The sequence below is a fragment of the Squalius cephalus genome, assembly GCF_949319135.1.
Source record: "Squalius cephalus genome assembly, chromosome: 11".
NCBI classification, from domain to species: Eukaryota; Metazoa; Chordata; class Actinopteri; order Cypriniformes; family Leuciscidae; genus Squalius; species Squalius cephalus.
The window spans coordinates 38,215,173-38,238,814 of NC_137132.1; the positions used below are offsets into that span (position 1 = coordinate 38,215,173).

At 41.8% G+C, this 23,642-nt stretch overlaps 1 protein-coding gene across 4 annotated transcripts in view; it reads right to left on the bottom strand.

Annotated features, from left to right (window-relative positions):
- Window positions 1-23,642, bottom strand: part of LOC307166926 (NACHT, LRR and PYD domains-containing protein 1a allele 5) — a 104,823-nt gene that overhangs the window by 22,305 nt on the left and 58,876 nt on the right. The window contains exons 2-8 of one of the 4 annotated variants that reach the window (XM_079885702.1): window positions 18,574-18,711; window positions 9,188-9,219; window positions 6,756-6,788; window positions 5,703-5,771; window positions 3,524-3,559; window positions 3,369-3,412; window positions 2,030-2,082 (exon numbers count right to left, since the gene is read on the bottom strand). In XM_079885702.1, the coding sequence (XP_079741828.1) occupies window positions 2,030-2,082; window positions 3,369-3,412; window positions 3,524-3,559; window positions 5,703-5,771; window positions 6,756-6,788; window positions 9,188-9,219; window positions 18,574-18,623 (317 nt within the window). In that variant the 5' untranslated portion in view covers window positions 18,624-18,711. Of the gene's footprint in view, window positions 1-2,029; window positions 2,083-3,368; window positions 3,413-3,523; window positions 3,560-5,702; window positions 5,772-6,755; window positions 6,789-9,187; window positions 9,220-18,573; window positions 18,877-23,642 lie in introns of those variants that run through there. The other 3 variants (XM_079885700.1, XM_079885699.1, XM_079885701.1) reach the window with 3 other exon arrangements.

Below are 23,642 nucleotides of genomic sequence, written 5' to 3' on the forward strand. Positions count from 1 at the left end.
ACAGGCAGAAGTCATTCTTACCAACTAAACGATTCACTCTCACACAGAAGACAGATGAAAAACCAGATAGACACACTTTCCAGACATTACAGCTCTTTAAAATAATTTTGCCAGACACCAAAACTGCTTCTCTTTTTGTAGTAAGCAAGTATTTCACACCAGGCGTTGATATGCTTCTACCTTCTTCTACCGTTTGTAAAGTAGCTTTGCATTGTTATGAGAAGCTAGCAACAGCAATATCTAGGTTAGTTAAAGAAAAAAACTAAAATAAAATCAAAAAGAAACCTCCCCATGTTGTTGTTACCTGTTGTTACCGACCCTGAAGACTACAGTATACCAGTGGAGGTTATACCCCTGGCAGGTACTACCAAGCCAGGCAGTTTTCAGGTTAGAGGCCAGTCTAAAAGCAGCATTGCCCTCACCCATTGGCAGTAAGATGATTGGATGAAGATTGGGACGATGTATTTGTCATACATATGAATGGGTGTTTCTGCCTATATGCAAATTAGGACATATTCAATAAGTGTGGCACTCATGTGCATATTCAAATTCATTTCAAAAGAAACTTGTAATACAAATAAAGTTACTTTTCATGTATACTTTTACTATGTAAAGTTTTATTGTGGTAGGAGTAAAGGAAAAAAATAAGCCTATTTGGGTGTATTTTGGGCATATTCGATTAGTGTATAGCTCATTTGCATATTAAAATAAATTTTCAAAGAAACTTGTAATACAAAAAAATTTACTTTTCGTGGGTACTTTCAATGTGTAAAGTTTCATTTTGATAGGAGTAAAGGAAAAAATAGCCCCATTGGGGTGTATTGTTGCCTGGCCTTATTGGCAAACATCTCAGATTGATGAGAATTTAACATATTTCCTCAACTAGGATTGCTTAGGACTTAGTATGTTGTTCTGGACACCTCATAGAAATGATCTAAGCTGCAAAAAATTATTTTACAGTTAGTCTGTCGTAAAACGCTACTTTGCCTGGACTAAGTTTGCACAGTTCAAAGTCAATAGTTCAGAGTTTCTTAACACCACGCATTTCTGTGAAAGTGGCTTCGTTAGCCCGTCGTTAACACAGTTTATGCTTCTGCAAGAAATGCATAGAATATATTTTGTGCAAAATAGGTGTAAATTCAGAATTGCCATTAAATAAGCAAGTATGTAATTTAAATAGTTTAGATAAAAATAGGCAAGTGGTAATTATCACAAATTGAGCATAATAACTGATTATACAAGATTTCAACGTCATCGAGCCACCTCTAAATATTGTTCAAATGAGCTCATATTTTGCCTGAATTATTTTTTCATGTATTGGAACAACTTGAGGGGGTCAGACAATTATAAATCAAAACTTGAAAAATAAGGGCCACCTTAATGTATATACTGTATATTTATTTATACAAAATTATTAAATATTTTATATATAAATTTACATTTTTCATAAATATATACATGCATATGTGTGTGTATTTATATATAAAAAATAATTATACACAGTACACACACACATATAGTATGTAAACAAACGTTTATTTTGGATGCGATTAATCGTGATTAATCATTGCCCAGCACTAAAAAGGTTTAACATTTCAATACTGGTATAAATGCTTTTTTTCTGTTTACACACACAGTACTATTCAAAAGTTTGGGGTCAGTAAGATTTCTTTTTTTTTTTGAAGAAATTAAGAAATTAATACTTTTATTCAGCAAAAATGCATTAAATTCTTTCAAAAGCAGTAATAAATCTTATCGAGCGCAAACTTTTGAATGGAAGTGTTCACATGTAGCTCTAAGAAACTTGGCTTTTTTCGTGTATTATTCACTGGGGAATAGAAACAATAAAATGACACATTTGACCATTCTCACATTATCCCAGATTCTTATAAACCTGGCCGTGTTCAAGTTCAGCACTGGTCATTTAGAAAAGGAGAGTCATAAAGCAAGGGGACGTGACTTCTGAGTCAGATGTGACTGATCACCGTACCGCAACAACACTGAGTAAATCTGGAACAGAGGAACTTACAGTAGCCGCTCTTTGGACAGTTTCCTGGGGGAGACAAGCTCATATTTGGGATTCTGTGAGGGGAAAAACAGTTGCGTGTCGGCATTAAATTCATCACCAGTAGTTCATCTGTCAATCAAACTGACAGTTTTGAAAGCTTAACCTACAGTCATTTATATATATATATATATATAAATATAGGAGATTAAATTGCTCCAAATGTATAAATAAACACTGATTTATTATACATATAAATATACATTTATTTGCTATATTTAAAATGGTTGGCGAAATAATGTGCTTGAATTGGATTACAAAATGTTTAAATATTACTACTGTGATGTGATTATAGGTCATGAATGCTGATATATACAGATATGCACTTCTCAATAATTGCTTGTTTACTATGCAATGAAGCAGCTGTTTTCTAAAACCCCATTAAAGGATGAGTTCACTTCAGAATTAAAATTTCCTGATAATTTACTCTCCCACACGTCATTCGAGATGTTCATGTGTTTCTTCCTTCAGTGGAAAAGAAATGAAGGTTTTTGAGGAAAACACTTTGAAGCTGCACTGAAACTCACATCTGGACCTCCAATGGGTCGAAGGTCCAGATGTGAGTTTCAGTGCAGCTTCAAAGTCTCGACACGATCCAGCCGAGGAGTAAGAGTCTCATCTAGACAAACCAGCGGACATTTTAGAAAGAAACATTTACATACTTTTAACCACAACTCCTTGTCTTGCTCAAGCTGTGATGTGCCACACATTACATAATCACGCTGAAAGGTCACGCTTGTTTCGGTTCAAAAAGTTTGGGTAGGGCAAAAAACTCCAACTTCAAAATCGGCCGACAATCACTGTTTTAACTTTTATTTATTTATTTTGATTGTAAATGGCTTTTGATTTAGTCTTTGTATGTTCGCTTTGTAAACGCCATGTCTGTACTTTCAGCGTGATTACGTAATGTGTGTCGCATCACAGCGAGTGCAAGGCGAGCATTTGAGGTTAAAAAGTACATAAATGTTTATTTTTGTTATAAAATGGAGGATGGTTGGACCCCACTGAAGTCACTATATGGAGAAACATCCTGGAATGTCATTGTTTTCCTGTTATCACTATAAAGCTCCTTTGAAACAATCTGTATTGTAAAAAGTGCTGTATAAATAAAGGTGACTTGACTATATGGAGAAAAATCCTGAAATGTTTTCCTCAAAAACCTTCATTTCTTTTCGACTGAAGAAAGAAAGACATGAACATCTTGGATGACGTGGAGGAGAGTAAATGATCAGGAAGTTTTAATTCTGAAGTGAACTCATCCTTTAAGCTACGCATGTTCGTTTGATGTTATCAGTGTTCTGACCTTTAGAGCTCTGCACTTCTCACAGCACGGCTGAAGCTGCTCATCTGAGGCATTGTGGGAGAAAACACACTATATGACTGACTCAACAAACACACAACATCAGCTCACGCTGTAAACATCTGAAACATGTTGGAAACAGAGAGGAGTATCATTACCGCTGGGCTTTTCTACACTGGATCTCGTGTTGGAGTCTGAAAAAGCATGATATATTCCATCATTAAGATTGATCCTTCACTCGAGGTGTGAAAAACTGGACCATTTATAAGAGGCCTGAAAGCTTCACATTTAATTTTTATCTTACAATAAAACAAGTCATTACAATAAAATCTCTTGGTGTCCATTACTGTGATTATTTATTGCTATATATTAGGCTTTAGTGCACTTCATCTGCTTTAAAATAGCAAGGCACTCAGGAAAGCAGTTTACACTACTGTTTACATCCACTATATGTACATGAGTAGTGGGAGCCGGGACTGTAATCACAGCTCATTTGAAATACATAGACCTTAATACGGAGTCGGTCCCTCATTGCAGCTATAATGGGAAGGCTTTCCTCAAGATTTTGGAGTTTCTGTGGGAATCTTTGCCCATTCACCCATTAGAGCAGTTGTGAGGTCAGGCACTGATGTCGGACGAGAAGGTCGATCTCTGGGATGGGGTCGAGGTCAGGGCTCAGTCAAGTTCATCCACACCAAACTCATCCATCCATGTCTTTATGTAGCTTGCTTTGTGCAATGGGGACAGTCATGCTGGAATAGAAAAGGCCTTCCCACAGTGTTGGAAGCATAGCATTGAACAAAATGTCTTGGTATGCATCAATATTTCCCTTCACTGGAAGTAAGAGGCTTAGTCCAACCCCTGAAACACAGCCCTACACCTCCACCAAACTGTACAGTCAGGCCGGAGACGTTCTCCTGGCATCTGCCAAACCCAGACTCGCCCATCAGACACAGAGAAGCGTGATTCGTCAGGTTCGTCAGTGACAGTGTGCTTTACACTCTTCATCCCACACTTGATATTGTCCTCGCTGATGTGAGGCTTGAACGCAGCCGCTCGGCCAGGGAAACCCACTCCGTGAAGCTCCCGCCACACAGCGTCTGTGCTGATGTTAATGCCAGTGGAAGTGTGGAAGTCTTCAGCAGAGCGTTGGTGACTTTCACACACCATGCACCTCAGCACTCAGTGACCGGTTCACTCTGAGACTTCACATGATCTTCTGATTTTGAATTGAGCTTCTGCTGGTCCGAAACACTTCAACTTTCCAATATTTACAGTTGAGCGTGGAATATTTCACAATCTGACTTACTGCTATCTAGGGCTGCACGATATGAGGAAAAGCTGCGATGTGCGATAAGATTGTTTAATATTGCGATGACGATATGACTTGCGATAAATATTCAAATGTGAATGTTAGCTATGCTGTTCCATCTTAGTGCTTTAATAGGTTATTTGCGTGATAGGTCAAACGTTTATTACCTGCCTGGTTCAGATTACACGATTTTAGCGCGATTTTGGCACGATCCGTTTGACGTATGGGTGTTGTGGGGATTCGTAAACGACAACGGGCGTTGGGACGCAAGATTCGATCGTTTCATCTCGTATTGTGTCATAGTGGGCGACAACCTACGTCGCGTCTGCGATGCTTCACGACATCACTTCAGAAAGACTAGCATGTTTAATTTTTTAACGGTCCTCCATGACGGGTTGAGTATGTGAGCGAGAGTGAGTGAGAGGAGAGCGCGAGCAACAGTGTGTGTGTGTGTTTGTGTGTGCGCGCGAGTGAGTGAGTGAGCGAGCGCGAGTGAGTGTGTGTTTGTGTGCTTGAATGTTTGCGAGTGAATGTGTGAGTGTGACGGCTATGACTGGTCGGAAAGCAACGTGTAGTCTGACATGTTTCTTGTCCACAACATGACAAGATTTTAGGAGTCAAAAACGTGGCCTAATCTGACTCCGTGACTATCATAACAGACACAAAAATCTTGTAATCTGAACCAGGCATTATTCATCGTGTCAGGCTGTCTGTTGCGATGTGTTCATCGCGCGAGTTCATATCGCGATGACGATGAAAATTCGATGTATCGTTCAGCCCTACTGCTATCCCAGTACCACGCTTGAACTCACTGAGCTCTTCAGAACAACCCTTTCACAAATGTCTGTAAGCAAGCATGACTAGGTGCTTGATTTTGCCAATAGGTCTCACTGAAACACCTGAATTCAAGAATTAAGCGGTGTGTCCCAATACTTTTGTTCATATAGTGTACATTATTTATGTTTTAAGGAGATAGAAGAATAAAAAGTATCAGAAAAGATTATATAAAGAGAGCAAATCTCAACCTGAATCTCCCTCCTCTTCCTCTTCATGGGCCTCCTCTTCCTCTGAGCTCTCCTCAGCTGACGTATCATCTGAACACACACATGCACAATATCCTGTCATACATGTTTCTTTGAGAAAACTCTCACACTCTTCGTATGCGGTGTTGTTTCTTGTGTGCAGCAGAAGAATAAATGAACTCTAACAGCTGCTCTTCTGATCCACAACAAAATACAAATCATACATGCGTTATCAACATGAGAGTGAGTAGACGGCACAATACTACTTATTAATATTACTTTAACCTGGTAAATATGTTCAACTTTATAAACATAGATCTGAACTTAAATGGTTAATGAAAAAATGTAAGTGTAAAAAATGTTAGAGAAGTTCAAGTTTTTGTACAAAATAATTATTTTACCAAATAATTTGGACCCTAAAGTTGCCAGAAATCCAAAGCCATATGTCTAACCAAGCTGTGTTGATATCACAGATAATGAGGCACTGAAAGAGTTTTACAGATCATGGTAACCACAGGTGAAATAGCACATCCTGTCACCACCATGATAAAAATAACTATATGGCTTGAACTATATGGTTTCTATAACACTACAGTATTTATTATGAAAAACAACAAAGCGAGCTGAATAAAGCACTGCTGGTCTGAACACAATTCCAGGAAATGTTTGGTAGAGGTTATTGTTGCTGAACGAGGGTCACACACAAAACCCAAGGGTTCACATATTTTTTCCACCCTGCACAGTCAATGGTATCAAAACGTATCATTTTTGTGTCATGTGACTTAAGTTGAAGGGAAGATTATGTTAATTTATGCAGAAACCCAAGTAAACACAAAAGGTGTGTATACTTGTTCCTGCAATGCACTGATTCCTGTATTTGTAGTGTGTTTCTGCATAAGACATGTATGCTGGAACAAAAAGTCATTTATTTGTGAAATCTGTCATATGTAGGGAATACTTAAAGGAATATTTACAGTCCGTTAATTCTTCATATGGCACTCTTTGATTATTGTGAGAATTGAGAAGCAGATTTGAGTTTTAAATGAACTGACATACCTGAACTGCTGTGAGAACTTTCTGCAGGCTGATCTGTTTAAACAGAGAACAGGAACATTAGCTTTATGAACTAATGTCTTAATCTTCACAGCTCAAACAGCAACATCATTAATCATTCATTCAGAAGACAACTTTTAAAGAGAAAAATAGAAATCAAACAGCAATCACACTAAGGGCCCTATCTTACACCCGGTGCAATGCAGCGTCAAGCGCGACGCAAGTGTGTTTTTGCTAGTTTCAGCCCGACGCAGTTATCATTTTCACGTCCTTCGCCACGTTGTTTAAATAGCAAAAGCATTTATGCTCATTTGTTCACCCATGGGCTGCTGGTCTGAAAACGAGGAGTGTTCAGGCGCATTGTTGGCGTGTTGCTACTGAAATAGACTGAGCCATTGATCAACAAAAACCTGGTCTAAAGTCAATGGCGCGGTATATATATATGTTTTGTTATTTTGCGCGTTAGTAATGTGCGCCTATAGGCGGGTCCACAACGCGCCTCTTACTATTGCGGTTAGCACCTAGTGTGTGTGTGTGTGTGTGTGTGTGTGTGATGTTGATCCTGTTGTTGGTGTCACATTGAGCTCTACTCCTCACATTTGGTTTGCCTTCCTGACTCTTGTGTTACTTTGACTTTTAGTGTTTTGACTTGTAAATAGAGCTGCTTCTGAGGTCAAAACTTCAACTTTACATGTGATTGTTAAATTATATATGTTATATGGTGAATGAAGATAAATAACAACTTTGTAAAATAATATAATTCAAATAATAAAGGGTAAGGGTAATGGTTAAACCAGTTCAGCTGAATACAGTCTATGGGCCCTATCTTGCACCCAGCGCAATTGACTTTGTACACCGACGCATGTATCATTCCTATTTTGCACCCGCGCAAAGCGCGCTTTTCCCTCCCCAGAAGCACGTCGCTAAACTAGGGAATGAACTTGCGCTCCCTGGGCGGTTCAGCGCAAAAAAGGAGGCGTGTTCCAGCGCAAACGTTCCTTCATGCTATTTTGCAGGTTTAGAAAACAGTTGCGCCACTAACCAGGAAAAAATGGTTTAAAGTCAGTGGCGCGTTGCGCATGTTATTCATATGCTATTTTAAGGGCGCATGCTTGGCCATAATCAATGTAGCGTGTGCACAACGCGCACTTTGATTCTCTCATCTACACAGAAGCAGCAGTTTTCATTTTTGCAAATCATACATTATTACGATAGATAGATAGATAGATAGATAGATAGATAGATAGATAGATAGATAGATAGATAGATAGATAGATAGATAGATAGATAGATAGATAGATAGATAGATAGATAGATAGAAAGATAGATAGATAGATAGATAGATAGATAGATAATTTATTATAAAAGCATACATCTAGCTTACACATTTACCCAAATTATCATACGCCTTTTTAACCGAAGTTAATTTGGGTGGGTTTCTCCATCCTCAACGTCCCTGACGAGAACGCCGGTCTCCTCGGCTGTGAACCGCTCCTCGCGTGCGTCTGGCAAATCCGCCGTTATAATAGCAATCCGCCATGGAACAAGCGCGCCTGCTCTTAAAGGGAATGTGAGATGACGCTCTGATTGGTTTATTTCACGTTACGCCCAAACCACACCTATGAATAATGAAGCGACTTCAGACCAACACATTTTAGATTTGCGCCGGGCTCAAGAGTCATTTATCCCGCCGGTATAATAGCAACAGCGCCAAGACCCGCCCACAAAGTTACTTGCGCTTTGCGCTTTGACACTTGCGTTTCAGATCGTTAAAATAGGGCCCTCTATGTCTGAGCAACATCACCTTCATTCATTCATCCATAAAGATAAAGTGAAGTAATTTTAATGAAGATAAAAGCGACTTCACGTTCACAGCGCTGATTCATTCAGGCGCTCTGTGTTTACTATCCTCGGAAACCCTATCTGCCACTAACAGATAAAGTGCCACACTTTCACCAGTTCACTTTTAGTTATTGGTAATAGTTATTTGGAAAGGATTACACAGATGCACAAAGATGAAATTGCAACATATCACATTTTCATTTAGTTTAACTTAATATACTAAAATAACTAAAACTAAAACTGAAATAAAATGAATAAAAACTATATATATATATATATATATATATATATATATATATATATATATATATATATATATATAATTTTTTTTATAAAAAAATAAAATAAAACTATTGTTAAAACTCTTATTTAAAAAAAATGTAATAAAAAGTACAATAGAATGACAGTAAAAGAACACAGCAGCATGGGTGATGGAGTGTGTGTGCATATGCAAGGTTATGATGACCTCTACTGGAGAAGTGCTATGCAGACATGTTTACACTGTTTCACACTCATGTTTAATGTCCTTCTCTCTGATCAAGCTTAATTAAATGAATCCGATTTGAGTTGGGATGCTGAACACATTCACTCACCCTTCAGGTCTGATGGCGAAACGTCTCCATTCCTGAAAAGAACAATTAAACTATATGTGAATATCAAAGAGTTACTTAAACATGGATATTTAAGAAATGCAGTGGGGTAAGAAAGAAAGAAAATTTAGCAATAACTTTGCTACCAGTGGAAAGCTACAATCTTGACTTTACAATTAGCTCGGACATTGATCTTAACTTAATGTCATATTTGTGAAATGTACAATGTGCACTACTGGTGTCCTGAAAGGTCAGACAGTTTCTGTGAAGACATTACAAGCAAATGGCATGACGTGACATGACAAAACTATATATAGACTAAACTATAGTCACGTCAAGCCATTTAGTTGCAATGTTATGTAAACACTGTTGATGAAGCGAGCCCGTGACTCTGACTGTAACATGACACCTGAACAACAGTCACTCTATAGACCTTATATGCCAGAGAAAGCATCTTTAGAATATTATGTTTTAACTCCAGTTCCCATTCAGATAAGTCAGACTGACGTCATGGGGTCTCGCCTGGGAGACCAATCACCTCCAAGTGGTAACAAAACGAGCCAATGAACATTGGCCAGTGAGATTTGCATGCCGAGTCACACCTACCCGGACATACGAGTGTAAATAGGACCAGCATTACACATTTTGTTCATATTCTGCTTTGTAGTCGAGCAGTTGCACAGTAATCACTCTTACCAATTCACCTCTAATGAAAAGGAGAGTAAATTTCTAAGCAAAGAGCAAACAACAGCCATTTTAATTGCTATCAGGAGAACACCCCAAAAACAGCAATTTGAATGCTACTTTGCCTGCAGCTTGTCATGGGATCTTTCTGCCGGTGTGAAAGCGCAATCCAGCGGTGTTTGCATCCAGCTTGGTGTTTTGGCTAAAAGAGCAGTTCCCTAAAAGAGCAAACACGGTGGGTCAGCATCTTTTTCAAGATGTCTTTCCATCCATGCATTTCTGGATGTGGTTGTTAGCTGACTTCATCTGACAGCCATGATCGCTGTCTCTCATGCCTGGGCAAACAGCATGCTGAGAGAGCGTTCGTGGAGAATGCATGCTCTCACTGCGAGAGTATGTCCATGTCGGCATAGCGGTTGCGACTCTTCTTCACGAGTCCCTGCTGCTGCTACCCAGCCCCCCATCGCTTCTCGTAGTAGAGCCGTTAGTCTGGTTAGCACTCTGGGAGATCTGAGGGTTACAGTGAGAGCTTCTTCATCGGGCCGAATGTCGACGCGGGTCCAGTTGCCGAACGTTGCCGAATGTTGCCGCGGGTCCCCCACCGTGAGGCACCTTGTGTCTCATTCAGTGCTCTGGATGAGGATCGGATGTCGGTTAGATGAGGAAGTTGAGCTTCCCCCCTCCGGGGTGGTTGCTCACGCTGAATCGGATTCAGATTTGATGGCCATGCTTTCCCGGGCTGCCATGAGCATCAGGCTTGAGTCTTTCTTCTCGGAGGAGAATGAGGTTCAGACAATGTGGAAGAACAACGTACTTCTGCCTCCTCCACTCTCACTACCCTCGATAGCGGGGCCACCAAGGGTTACGTGGACATTCCACAGGTGGAGAGTGCAATTGCGGTGCACTTGTAGATGGCTGGTTGGACCTGGCTGAGATGAAAGACGCAGACAAAGTTTACTTTCTCAACGCCCCCATCTTCTAGGCCGGCCTCTTCGGCGACACTGTCCAGAAGCAGACGGAGTCCAGAAGCAGACGGAGGCCATAAAACACATCCTGCCCCAGCGTGAAACTGCCACCAAGCTGTCGCGGGCGTCCCCCTGCAGGCTGCATCGGCTCCGGAAAGGCCGGAGGCATCCCGTCCACTCCGAGCCACCTGCAGGAAGCCGACGCAGCCTGACCAGACCGCTAAACCCTTGACCCCACATCAAAGCGGCCCTGAGACGGATGGCCCAGAGATGGAGGGAGCTGCTCTGATCCAAGAGACGGTGAACGCATTGGACAATCTTGAGTTTCGTTTTGTTTCTGTTCCCACTTTCTCAATAAAAGAGCAGTTTCCAAAAACCTCTGTGCCATACTGGGTCTGAGCTGAGAGCGAGCAAAAGTAAGCGTCAGGATTTAGAGGACGCTTCGCCTCCTCACGCCTCCCTGCCCAGTCCCTCACGGGACCCACAGAGCCAAGTAAGTGCACTACAACTCACTGCCTCTACTCTGGGTTGGGCCCCAGCGCTAACACCAGTCAGTTCACCAGGCATCTCCCCAGGTTCAGTGGCGTCATGTTTACCTCTGTGGCACGCAGGGCAGGGTCAGGGACATCCTTGTCCTGCATGTGGAGATTGCAGTCCCCCTGGTGAAGGACGCAATAGAGCCTGTCCCTCCGGCCGAGATGAAGTCAGGATTTTACAGTCCGTACTTCATAGTATCCAAGAAGAGCGGGGGGTTACGGACAATCTTGGGTCTTGGTGTCTTGAATCGGACCCTTCACAAGCTCCGTGAGAAATGGAGAAACATTCTGGCCCAGTCCTGAGATTGTGGATGTGTTAGGTGATGCCAAGCCCGCAGCTCTGCAGATGTCTGCCAGAGAGGCGGCGTGCGAGCCCGGTTGGCTCTGTGCTTTCCTTCCTTCAAGAGGGCTTGGAACGGAGGCTGTCCCCCTCCACCTTGAAGGTATATTTTGCCGCCATCACAGCACATCACGGTGCCATTGATAACAGATCACAAGAAAAGCACAACCTGAGAGGCGCCAGGAGGTTAAATCCTCCCAGTCTGTGCCTCATCCCCTCTTGGGACCTCTCTGTCATCCTTTCAGGTCTACAGAGAGCTCTCTTTGAGCCCCTAGAGTCAGTTGAGCTTAAAATCCTGTCTTTAAAGACAGCACTTCTGACCCCGCTGACCTTTTGGGAGGGGGGAATGGGCCAAGCCAAAAACTGACAAATATTTAGTGGTAGGCCTAACCATTTTAATCACAAATCACTGGTCAGGAGATTAGCAAGAATTGTACAAATACTGTAGATAAAGTTACTTAGCATGGAATATCCTTTCCCTTTGTTTTCTTAAAATTTTAAGCCGTGTAGGTAAACTTGCAGTCAGCTTTTTAAAGGAAGAAGAGTTAGTGTTGATCCACTCAATGTTAATGGCTTCAAACTGTTGAAACACAGTGAAAAATTTCTCCCAGTTCATTTGAGTTTAATGTGAGACAAAATATTTACTATAGGGTTCAAATCTGGACTCTGATCAGGCCAAAGCATGAACCTGATGGACTTGTTCTCAAGCCACTTCTTGCTTGTCTTTGCAGTGTGAGCAGTACAAAAATAACTTTGATAACAACTTTTCATTTGTGTGAAGTGAGCCATTCTCCAAATGACTTTTCACAGTGAAGCAGCAGCTGAAAAGGCTCCTCTTCCTCAAAATGCTTCACTGTGGTAGAGAAGCATTTAATTATTATATTTTTCAGCAGATTTGTGCAGATGCCGCTCTGGAGCATCACCACGCAACTCATGTTTCATTGTGATTCATCACTCCATACACAACTTCCCATATTCTGCCAAAAACTTAATTCTGTCTTTGATGCTTTTCTGAGACAGCAATGTCTTTTAAGTAGTGCATTTGCTTAAAATATTTGCTAATTTACAGACCAATAATTTGTGGTTAACACAATTAAAAGCTTAGTGTTTAGCCATTTTGTGCTTGGCCCATTTTTGTTTTTTGCCCAAGAGTGTACACAGTATAATGACTGCATCTACTAACAGAAGACATCTCCATAAACAAAGTCCCAATAATCCATGTCCATTGCATTGTTGTAAAAAAATTTTTTTTAAAGGGGACCTTTTATGACCTTTTTTTGGGCTCTACTAGAACTGGTTTTCACGCTTGAATGTTCCATACAGGGCTCCGAACCGGTTCAAGGAACGAAAACAAAAACTGGAAACTGACAAAATTTTAACAGGAACAAACAAAAACGAAATCAAGTTTAAATATTCTGAACTGACGCGCTTAGTTGAAATTACCATTAACTGGTTATTAACGTTATTTTATCGTTCTGTTTAAGATTTTTATTTGGCAGTCAACCAATCATGAATTCAAATGCAAATGCCAATGCAAATGTGATGTTACCGCATGATCTAATGTGAGTGAAAAGCCTGCACTCAGCTGTCAATTCATCCTATGTAAGTCGCAAGGCAATGTCCTGGCATTAACTGTTTGATCGCAGGAGTTTATCCGAGGATATGTTAACATGGCAGGTTATATCAAGCGTGGTGTGTTTTGAAACCAGCAAAAAATTGCAGGTTAGTGTAGAACCACTTCTATTCAGAAAATTTTAAATATATATATATATTTAATACACCTTGTTGTCAAAGTTAGTAATGGGTTAGGCTTTAAGTGTCTGACACTTTCATGTGTAGTTATAGTATTAACATTTTCCCAATATGAAGCTCAAATGGAGTTACAAGGTTTTTCACCAGTGAATGTTGGGTATTTGTGTTTTGTCCGTCATTAAAACAATTGCATCTGACGCATTAAGTTTTTATCAACTTACAGGTTACAAAGGTTATTGTATCTATATGCGGGCACTCAGTTATTACTGTCATTTAATATATTTGGCAAAAAGCATGTGTTATAAAAGATGAAGCGTTACGAACAAGCTTTATTGGCAGTGACTAGATCCCAGACTAAGAAACTCTTCTACGCTCCTCAAAAACATAAAACATTAGCCTTACAAATGTTTTGAATAAAGAAAACAATGTACTTAATCAAGACAGTCTCCAAAATGTGTGCAAGACTTCATTCATGATTAGCTGGGTGGAGCTGCTCCTATGAGGTTTTGCAGACAGTTTGAGGATCCACTCGAGTTACGAGGTTTAGACATTCTTGCACTGGTTACTGTACTAAACTCTAGTGGATCTTTGGATCCTTTCAACGCCATGAGAGGAAGACAAGAAAACTTCTCATTCCATCCTCTCAGTTTTTACACATATTATAGGCCTAATGTTGATCCAGTAGTAGGACATACAGTAAGTATACAGCAAAGCATTTACACACACTGTGTCTGATTACTTTCAGAGAGTCGTGGAGTTGGAGCCCAATCAAGTCCCGCAAGAAATGATCTACGTTGACGAGTCTGGCTTCAGCTTTGCGAAAAGGCATCGGCGCAGAAGAAACATAATTGGCTAAAGAGCCACAGTTATGCCGGGCCAGAGAGGAGCCAACATCACCATGTGCACCAACAACGGTGCACTCCTGCATAAATGTGAGATTGGACCTTACAACACTGACCGCCTTCTCCTGTTTTTAGAAGAACTGCATGAAAGACTGGAGCAGCCAGAGGTAGAAAGGGGACAGGTGGGAGACCACTTGCCAATATATGTGATCACATAGGACAATGTGGCATTCCACCATTCCCGTGCAGTCACAGCCTGTTTTGACGCCCATCCGAGGATGATGTCCCTTTTCCTGGCCCCTTACTCCGCTTTCCTCAACCCCATTGAGGAGTTCTTCTCAGCCTGGAGATGGAAGGTTTTTGACCATCGTCCATAGGACCAAATGCTCCTCTTGGATGCAATGGATGCTGCATGCCAAGACATCACAGCTGAACACTGCCAGGGGTGGACAAGGCATGCCAAAAGATTCTTCCCAAGATGCCTTGCCAGAGAAGATATCAGGAGTGATGAGGATGAGAGCATGTGGCCAAATTCAAAAGACCGGGCAGATCTTTTTTTTTTTATTCTGTGGCTTTTTCTGTTTGTATAGTTTGTGTTTTTGCACAATAAATGGCAGCTTTATTGCATATTTTTGTTATCTTGCAGTAATTTCCCGTTGCAAATAAAGCCTTTACTGCAGCAATTCTGTCTCTGTCTTCTTTTTTTTCATAAACCGTACATTCTAGAAAGCTACCTTGAGATGGGTCATTCATTTTTTTGTATAACACAGACGCAGACAGATCGTTTCTATTATGACCAGGTAGTACCTGGTTTAAGACATGCTTTTGTTGGGCGGTAAATAATGGCACAAACACCAGTACATTGACGAGCACAAACCTTAGTCAATCACCTTGCATTACTCATTTAAATCCTCTCCCCCCATAAATTTTGTGCCTGAAAGGGAAACTCCTACAAATGCATATGCAATAAGGTCCACGGATTCAGCACTAATTTGACAGTAGTTTTTTAACGCCAAAAGAGGGTTTGCGCTGACGCAAGCTGTTAGTAAACCTGGCCCATAGTGTAATGTTTTAGTGATTTCTTGTATTTTGAAAATTAGTGTTGGAGTTTAGTTTACAATGTGTGATTTTGAGCATGAAATTAACCGTTTTGCCAATTGTGTGTTGTAGGTGTGTTGGTGTGTTAAGAGTTTAGGAAAATTGTTAAAAGTATTGAAACATTTTTTATAAAAACTGTAAACATCACTCAATCAAAGTCTTAAATAGGACCCTAATATAACAATAGCAGGTTAGTACTTCTTACTAGTGTTTCATTAGTTTTCACCATGAGTTCAGCTCATGTTGGTCACTTGCATCCACCATCTTTTGAGGCAGTGACTGACTGCCAACCCATTTCACATTCTCTAGAGTACACGCCCCTGCCTGTCACATGAGATGCAGTCACAGGAAACCATGGAGAACCAGCATCTCATATTCTCACTGCACCACTCCCTGAAGCAGGCCTACCTCCAGTCCACACGAACACTAGCTCCTGCACGCTCAAATCATGGTCAATGATGATGATTCACACTAAAAATTACCAGTGAAAGGACCAAATTATGCCAACAATCAGTCATTTAAAGTGCGTGCAGCAGCAGCAGCAGCGAGCCTCATGAAGCGTGTCAGCAGCACTGTGGGCGGCTTTCCATCTGTTTGCACACTCTGACCTCGGGCTAGAGGAACAAACCGCACACAAGAGCAACTACTGACATCTGACACTTCACTGCCTGAACGAAGTGACTCAGAAAAGCACACATGCACTCTTGTAAAAACATTAAAACAGTTGCTTTCATTTCAACACAAACACAAAAGTCCTGTTTCTGGCTGTTCATGGATTTCATCTCATCAGGCCCCAGTGACAACATTCCTCCCTCATCCCAACTCTTCCTCTATTCTAATCTTTCCCATTTCATCCAATACCTGCCATAATTCAAAGGGCCAGTTTGGCACTCAAGCCGAATATTAGGAGTGAATCCCTTCTTCAAGGAAGGACAGCAATCCAGATCTGTTTGGCACTTTAATACTTGAATGCAGGTGAACTCATGAAATACAGGAGTCTAAAGCGTTTTGTGATCGGATCACTGGAACCACAAACAGAGGTCATTAAAATCGACGTCTTCACATGTGCAGTGGGAACGCTATCAGTCCTGAGTGTGTCCGGACCGCAGTGAAGCTCCGCCCACTCACCAAACACATGACCATCCTTATGAAGGGTGCTGTGCGGAGCCGGGGATTCACACTTCTCTGCATTAAATACAATCAGATGCACAGTTGCCATCTGTATCCTTTTCATTCACTCACAAGCCCCGTAACATCCTCATCCATTCAAAGGTCAGAGGCGGCGCATTAAAATGCATGTTAATGGAGCCTTTCCACATTTGCGGGTTCTCAGATGCAGAAGTCATCATAGTCAAGTAAACTTCTATAGGTAACACTTTGCTTTTGTGTCATTGTTACATAGTTACTGTAGTAATTATGCATATCTACACGCAATTAACCCTAAACCAAACCCTAGTCCTACTCCTAACCCTACAGTAAGTACATTTGTACTTTTGTACAATGTAAAATAACATTGAAACAGGGAGTCAGAGTCACGTTAAAATAAAGTGTGACCCTTCTATAGTGTTAAATGGGAGGCTACAACACATATTATATTTGCATTCTCATTTGCTCCCTAAGCCGGTGTATTGTAACAGATCATACAACAGAAAGTATAGTGTTGTAAATGTGCATTAATGTTTTTTTAATTAACCTTTTGCTAGATTTACAATGCTAATAACTGTAGAAACACATCACCGCAGTCAGTGAAAAAGGTCTGTACTAGGAGGAAACGACTGGATCACTTAATCGGATCACCATCACCCAGACCTCACTGTCCTGATGGTGTGCTGTGCTTCAGTCATCTAACAAACAACAGCTCAAACTCTCTTTCTTCAGGACACCAGTGTGGGACCTCCAATGGCCTGTTGTGAGCAGTGTTCCCATTACGATCCACAGGTTAATTTATGAATGAGGTGTTGTTATATGCCACAAAGTAGATGTTTCACCAGCAATATTCCACATCTTTCCGTTATAAACTCGTGAATGTGGAGCGAGGATCCCAGGGCTCAGATTACACTGAGCTGAAGTGCATCATTCTCCGTATGGGAAGTGTGTAATTGGTTTTGTGCCGCTCTTTATCTGAGCTTATCTCAGAAGGCCGTTGATAGGGAACGAGAGGTTATTAGGTTAAATGGTTATGGTTGAATATCTGTCAGTTATCCTACTGAAGAGCAGTGTGCATAGTGTGCATAAATCATGAAGAAACGCATTGACTGGTCAATAAGAGACATTCTCAAGTGTCATTCCTTCTGTAAACACGCAGATCTGTATGGGAGGTAATCCATCATCCACAATCCTAAAGAACCCATGTTTGCTCACACAAGTACACTTGAGCTTCTGTTTACCATGTTTGATGAGCTCATGTATGTTTATATGTAAATAAAACCTTAAAATAAACCTGTTCATCATATGAAGCGACCGTGTGTCTTCAGAAGACTTGGATTAACCGCGTCAAAGATACGTTTTTCCTTAACTTTTGGAAGCAATCATTTGGTTGAATGAACTTTAAATTAACGGACAGAACTCAATAAAAATTTTAAGATTATATTAAAATTTTGTTGTAACAGTTCAACTATGTTTAGAGACCCAGACCCAGTTCTTCTTATAATCTTAGATATTCATCAACCAAACTGTAAACGCCTTTGACCCAATCAGGTAACGTTATTGGCCAACCGACGTCACAATGAATTTATTAATATTCATAACTCGAGCCTTTTCCATAGTACTATACTTCTACTATACTATCCTGACACATTCGCATCCAGAGGCTCGCCTCGCTTCCTACATAAGCACGATTTGAACATCCCGAACTTTCCAGCTTATTATTTGAAACAGATATATCATATATGGCGGATGCTGATCTACTGGTGTCAGTGACGAGAGTCGCTCGTGCAGATCGGTGCATTGGTCCTTTCAGAGTGTTTATCGGAGAAATAAACTTCATATATGTGATTGTGATCTGCTGAACCCTGAATCATGAATCCCCCGTAACTGCACTGTTATTACTGTGGTAGCCTACTTTCAGTTTTGCGCGACGACGCGCGCTCTTTGTTTACGTCCAGCGCGTGCAAGCCGCAGCACGAGCTCTGCTCAGATGATGATGTTACAGCAGTTCGCCATCGACACTCACCCATCGTTCAGTTGTGTAGTTTCTCCATAATGTGCCATGTGCGCGACCATTATTCGCGCGCCGAAAGCTGTCGGTTCGCGCGCCAAATATTTCCTTGACGTGATATTTGTAGATAAGAAACTATGAACCCAGTCAATCCTGAGCCCATCCACACACACACACACACACACTGACACTCACACACTCACTGGTGTTTGTTTCCGCGACTGCAGCAGCAGGAAGTGGCGGGAACTAAAGCTATACAGCAGATGTCCATTATGGAAGACAATAAAGGCAGCTTAACTAATAAAATAAAATTTTGTTTAATATGCAAATTAAATAATTATTTAAAAAGAAGTTATGTGAGTTATGCAAAACCATGCGGGTCTAACAGCAGGGTCTGGGGACCCCTGGGGGCCAGTGAAAGTCTTGGTAGTACATATAGGGCAGAGCTGCTTGTGTTTTTGTACGCATGACTCTCAAACTATAGCTATAGTTTCCCATCATTATCTGCTACAGATGAACATCTTTTATGTGTGTGTGTGTGTGTGTGTGTGGCAATTAAAATATGCCTAAGCCTTTAAAATTACTTAAAGTACATAATAACAACGATGCAATGCTATTTGGTGCAAATAAAGTATCAAAAGAAAGCAAACATGCAAACTCACAGCATATGCAGCGGTCCACGAACGCCTCCGGGTCATCCTGTGGACCCATCTTTACCAGCGGGACATGGGCGATGTAATGTAATGTGCACAAATGTAAAATAACACTGCACTTCATAAATAAAATGTACATTAAAGTTATTCAGTCAAGAATGATTGAATTTTCTCTTTGTCTTTTGTTTTTTGATTAATGTTATTATAGATACGGCAGATGCTGTCACTTTAAGAGTTGCCCAGTATAGTTACACATGCCTGCAGTCGTCTCACACTTCAATGGTTTAAAATCCCATTTAAATTACATTTTCTGTGAGCGCGCTTTGGATGTGTGTGCAGCACAGAAAACAGCACGCGAGACATCTCGCGGTTGAAAAGTCATACTGAAATGCTCACAAAGGAATCGATAAGAGGAATCAAAATTTTAATTTTATAACAAGTAACATTTTTTATATCCAATTCCTGACCTCAAGTATTCGATTCCAGAATTGGAATAGATTTTCGATTCCCAACCCTACTGTCTAGTGTGAAATCATGAAGAAAGCGCAAAGATGAGAGCACCGGAGCCCCTGTTGTAGAGCTCAAGTCCAGATTGTAAAACCTCACAAATGTTTGCGGTGAGGACCAGCCTGCCACATCACAAACATCTTGAAGTGAAACTCCTGACAAGAGAGCCTTAGAGGAAGCCATACTCTAAGTGGAGTGGGCTTGGACTGCCATAGGGTAAGGCAGTCTGATCGACTTATAAGCAAGAGAGAGAGCCTTGACTATCCACTTGCTCATCCTCTGGTTAGATGCTGGGGACCCTTTGCTAGGAGAACCCAAACAGATGAACAGTTGTTCAGATTTATGCCACAGGGCAGCTCTATGGACGTAGGCCTCTAATGCCCGAACCGGACACAGCAGAGTACTTTTATCCTGGTCTGAATCCTGGAATGGAGGAGGACAGAAGGCTTGCGATACAAAAGATCTGGCCACATTAATGGGGACCTTGGTCATTTAACCTGGCCAAGGGTGAAGGAATGCCTTTATCATTCTGGGCACAAAGTCCAAGCATGAAGTGGCAACCAACAGAGCTTGCAAATCTCCTGTCTTTCTAAGAGAAGTGATAGCTAGGAGGAACAACATCTTGAGAGTCAGAAACAGTAGGCTTAAAAGGAGCCAGGGATAGGCCTTGGAGCACCACGGCCAGATCCCATGCCGGTATCCTAGTGCGTACTGCAGGCCTCAACCTCAAAGTGCCACGGAGAAAACGTGTTACCAAAGGGTCTCTCCCTAAAGACATACCACCCAAAGGAATGTGGTAAGCAGCTATGGCCATCACATAGACCTCTAAAGTGGACAGAGATAACCCTGCAGCGAATCGCTCTTGCAGGAACTCCAGCACTGTTCCAGCCAGCCAGTTAACTGGGTCCAGCTGACGATCACTGCATCAAGAAGTGAAAACTCTCCACTTCAGGGCATACAATTTTCTTATGAAGTTAGCTCTGGAGTTAAGGATGGTCTCAACAACCTCAGTTTAGAGACCAGAAACTATGAGCTGGGCCCCCTTTAGAGGCCATGCCCACAGCTTCCACGGTTCTGGGCAGGGGTGAAGTATTGAGCCCCCTATCTGGGACAGAAGGTCCATCCTGATCGGAATCTCCCAAGGAGAGCCATTGAGGAGAGACACAAGATTCGAGAATCACACTCTGCCCGGCTATCGCGGGGTGTTCAAGGTGAGACGGACCTAGTCCCGGCAAACTCTCTCCAGAACTCCTGGGAGCAGAGCGATCGGGGGGGAAAGCATACAGACGTAGCCTCGTACACATCTGGACCATAGCATCCAGTCCGAGAGGAGCTGGATGCATGAGGGAAAACCAGAGTTGACAGTGAGACATCTCTCGAGACGCAAACAGATCCACTTGTACCTGGCTGAACACCCTCCATATTTGTTCGAGCCTCCATTCCCCAGGCCTCAGCCCCTGTCTCGGCGGGATGTCGGATGAGCACATGGTGGCCCCTGAGGTCTGTGAGGAAATTCTTGAGAGCAAGAAAGACAGCCATCATTTCCAGACAGTTGATGTGCCAGGAGAGATGATACCCCCATCCACAGACCTTGAGTTGAGCGACCCTCTAGGATCGTTCCCCATCCCGTGAGGGAAGCATCCGTCATTAGCATCTTACGACTACACAGGGCTCCCAGCATTGGGCCTTGGGATAGGAACCAGGGTTTCTTCCACATTACCAAGGCATGTAAGCATCGCCGCGTGACCTTGATCCTGCGAAAAGGATTGCACCTTGGGGAAAACCCCCTGGTCCTAAGCCACCACTGTATGGGTCTCATGTACAACATTGGACACTGCTGCCATCAGACCCAACAGTCTCTGAAACTGTTTATCAGTTAGTGACTAGCCTAGCTTTAGTCAGTTTATGGCTGACATGATTGACTCGATGTGCGCAGGGGAAAGACATGCTTGCATCATAGTCGAATCCCATACCACACCTAGAAAAGTGGTCCGCTGTGCTGGAGAAAGCATACTCTTTTTGGCGTTTAACCTCAACCCCAACCTTTCCATGTTGGAGAACGAGAACGACATCTTGATGCCGAACCACTAACTGATGCGACTGAGCTAAAATCAACCAATCGTCGATGTAGTTCAGAATGCAGATGCCCTGAAGACACAGTGGTGCCAGTTCTGCATCCATGCATTTGGTGAAAGTGCGGCGTGATAGAGTTAGACCAAATGGAAGAACCCAATATTGGTATGCTTCGCCCCGAAAGCAAACCTCAGGAACCTCCTATGTTGTGGAAGGATGGATACATGGAAGAATCGATCCTTGAGATCTATCGTAACAAACCAGTCCTCTGATCTGATGTGGTAGTTAGATCTGTCTCAAAGTTAACATTTTGAACTTGAGCTGCATTACTGACTGGTTCAGATGACACAGATCCAAAATGGGATGCAACCCTCCATTCTTCTTCAGAACAATTAAGCACCGGCTGAAGAAACCGGTTTCTCTGTCGCGGGGAGGAACATGTTCTATGGCCCTTTTCCCCAACAAAGTTTTTACCTCCTGTTCCATAACCAGAGCGTACTCTGGGCCCACCACTGTGGGGTAGATCCCCCATAAATCTGGGCGGGCGAGACCCAAACTGAATAGTGTAACCCTTTTCGACTGTGAACAGGACCCATCGAGATATATTTGGCTGTAGTTTCCACACTGCCAGAAAATCTACTAATGGAACCAGCCTCTCGAGACTGGCCTCTGGTGTTTTTCGAGCAAACCACATATATGTGCTGGTAGACAGACAACACCAAATAAGACACATGATTTCACATAAAGAGCTTGCTGAAGACACAGAAACTAGGGCATGCTTTGGGCATGCTTGATAGTTTCCTGGTTCTTGATGTCACCCGCCTCTGACGTCTCGTCACACCATTGGACTGATTTCACACGTGTTTCATGACGCAATCATGCAGAGCGTTCCCAGATTCTTGCATTGTATTTCCTGAACATTTACCGCTGAACACTTTCCTGAACATTACTAAGTCTGAAATCAACTTAACACTTGTTTTGTCTCAAGATGCACACCAATAATGTTTTTTCTAAGGCACGTTTAAAAAAGCGACTTAACTCTGTCTTCGTCAGCATTTTTTTTCGCAGAACATTTTGTTGCATGAATATCTGAATGCAATATATCAAAAGAAAGAACAGACCCTCTTGCTTTTAAAAAAAAAAAAAAAAAAACCTGTTTTATTGTAGCTTAATGCATTCTTTTTCATCACCACCTGTATGTGGGTGTTTCATAAAAAGCAACATTTGGAACAAAAAGCTGAGAAAATCGTGTTTTTTTCAGACCAACCACGTCATTCTGAATTTTAACTTTCCACGCCTCTCCACAAAGCAAATGCTCCTCAACATTTTGCCCTTAAATAAGCAAAAGAAGTAGGCTCATGTTCTAAGTACTGCCTTATAACAGAATTGGAGACAGCAGATCCATTTAGTTCAGGGATTTCCCCATGGCCGCTCTTCCACTTGATGTATGCTGGCAGTTGGCCATTTTTTGTAGGAAGCCTTAAAGGAATCTTTGGCAATGATGAAACTGTCTTGCTGAGTTAAACTCATGTTGCCAAGCCTGGCATTTTGTGCATCTTCTTTAAACTGCTCTGTCAAAGTGGTTACCTCTTCCTGATCCATTTTAAACGGTCCAAGCAAGCTTGCTCCAGCCACACCTTCCTCTTCCTGAATTTCAGTGCTTCTTGTTGTTGATAGAAAGAGGGATCTCAAATACTCACGTGTGCTCAAATTCTGCATTTGATAAGAGTGGCCACACAGCAGCATTCTGGCTTGTCCCTCCCATAACTGAACTTTTATATGTCCAGTTATGTCTCGTACAAAACATGTCTGGGTCTCCACATTTACACCCCAAACCTTCCCCATTTCAGT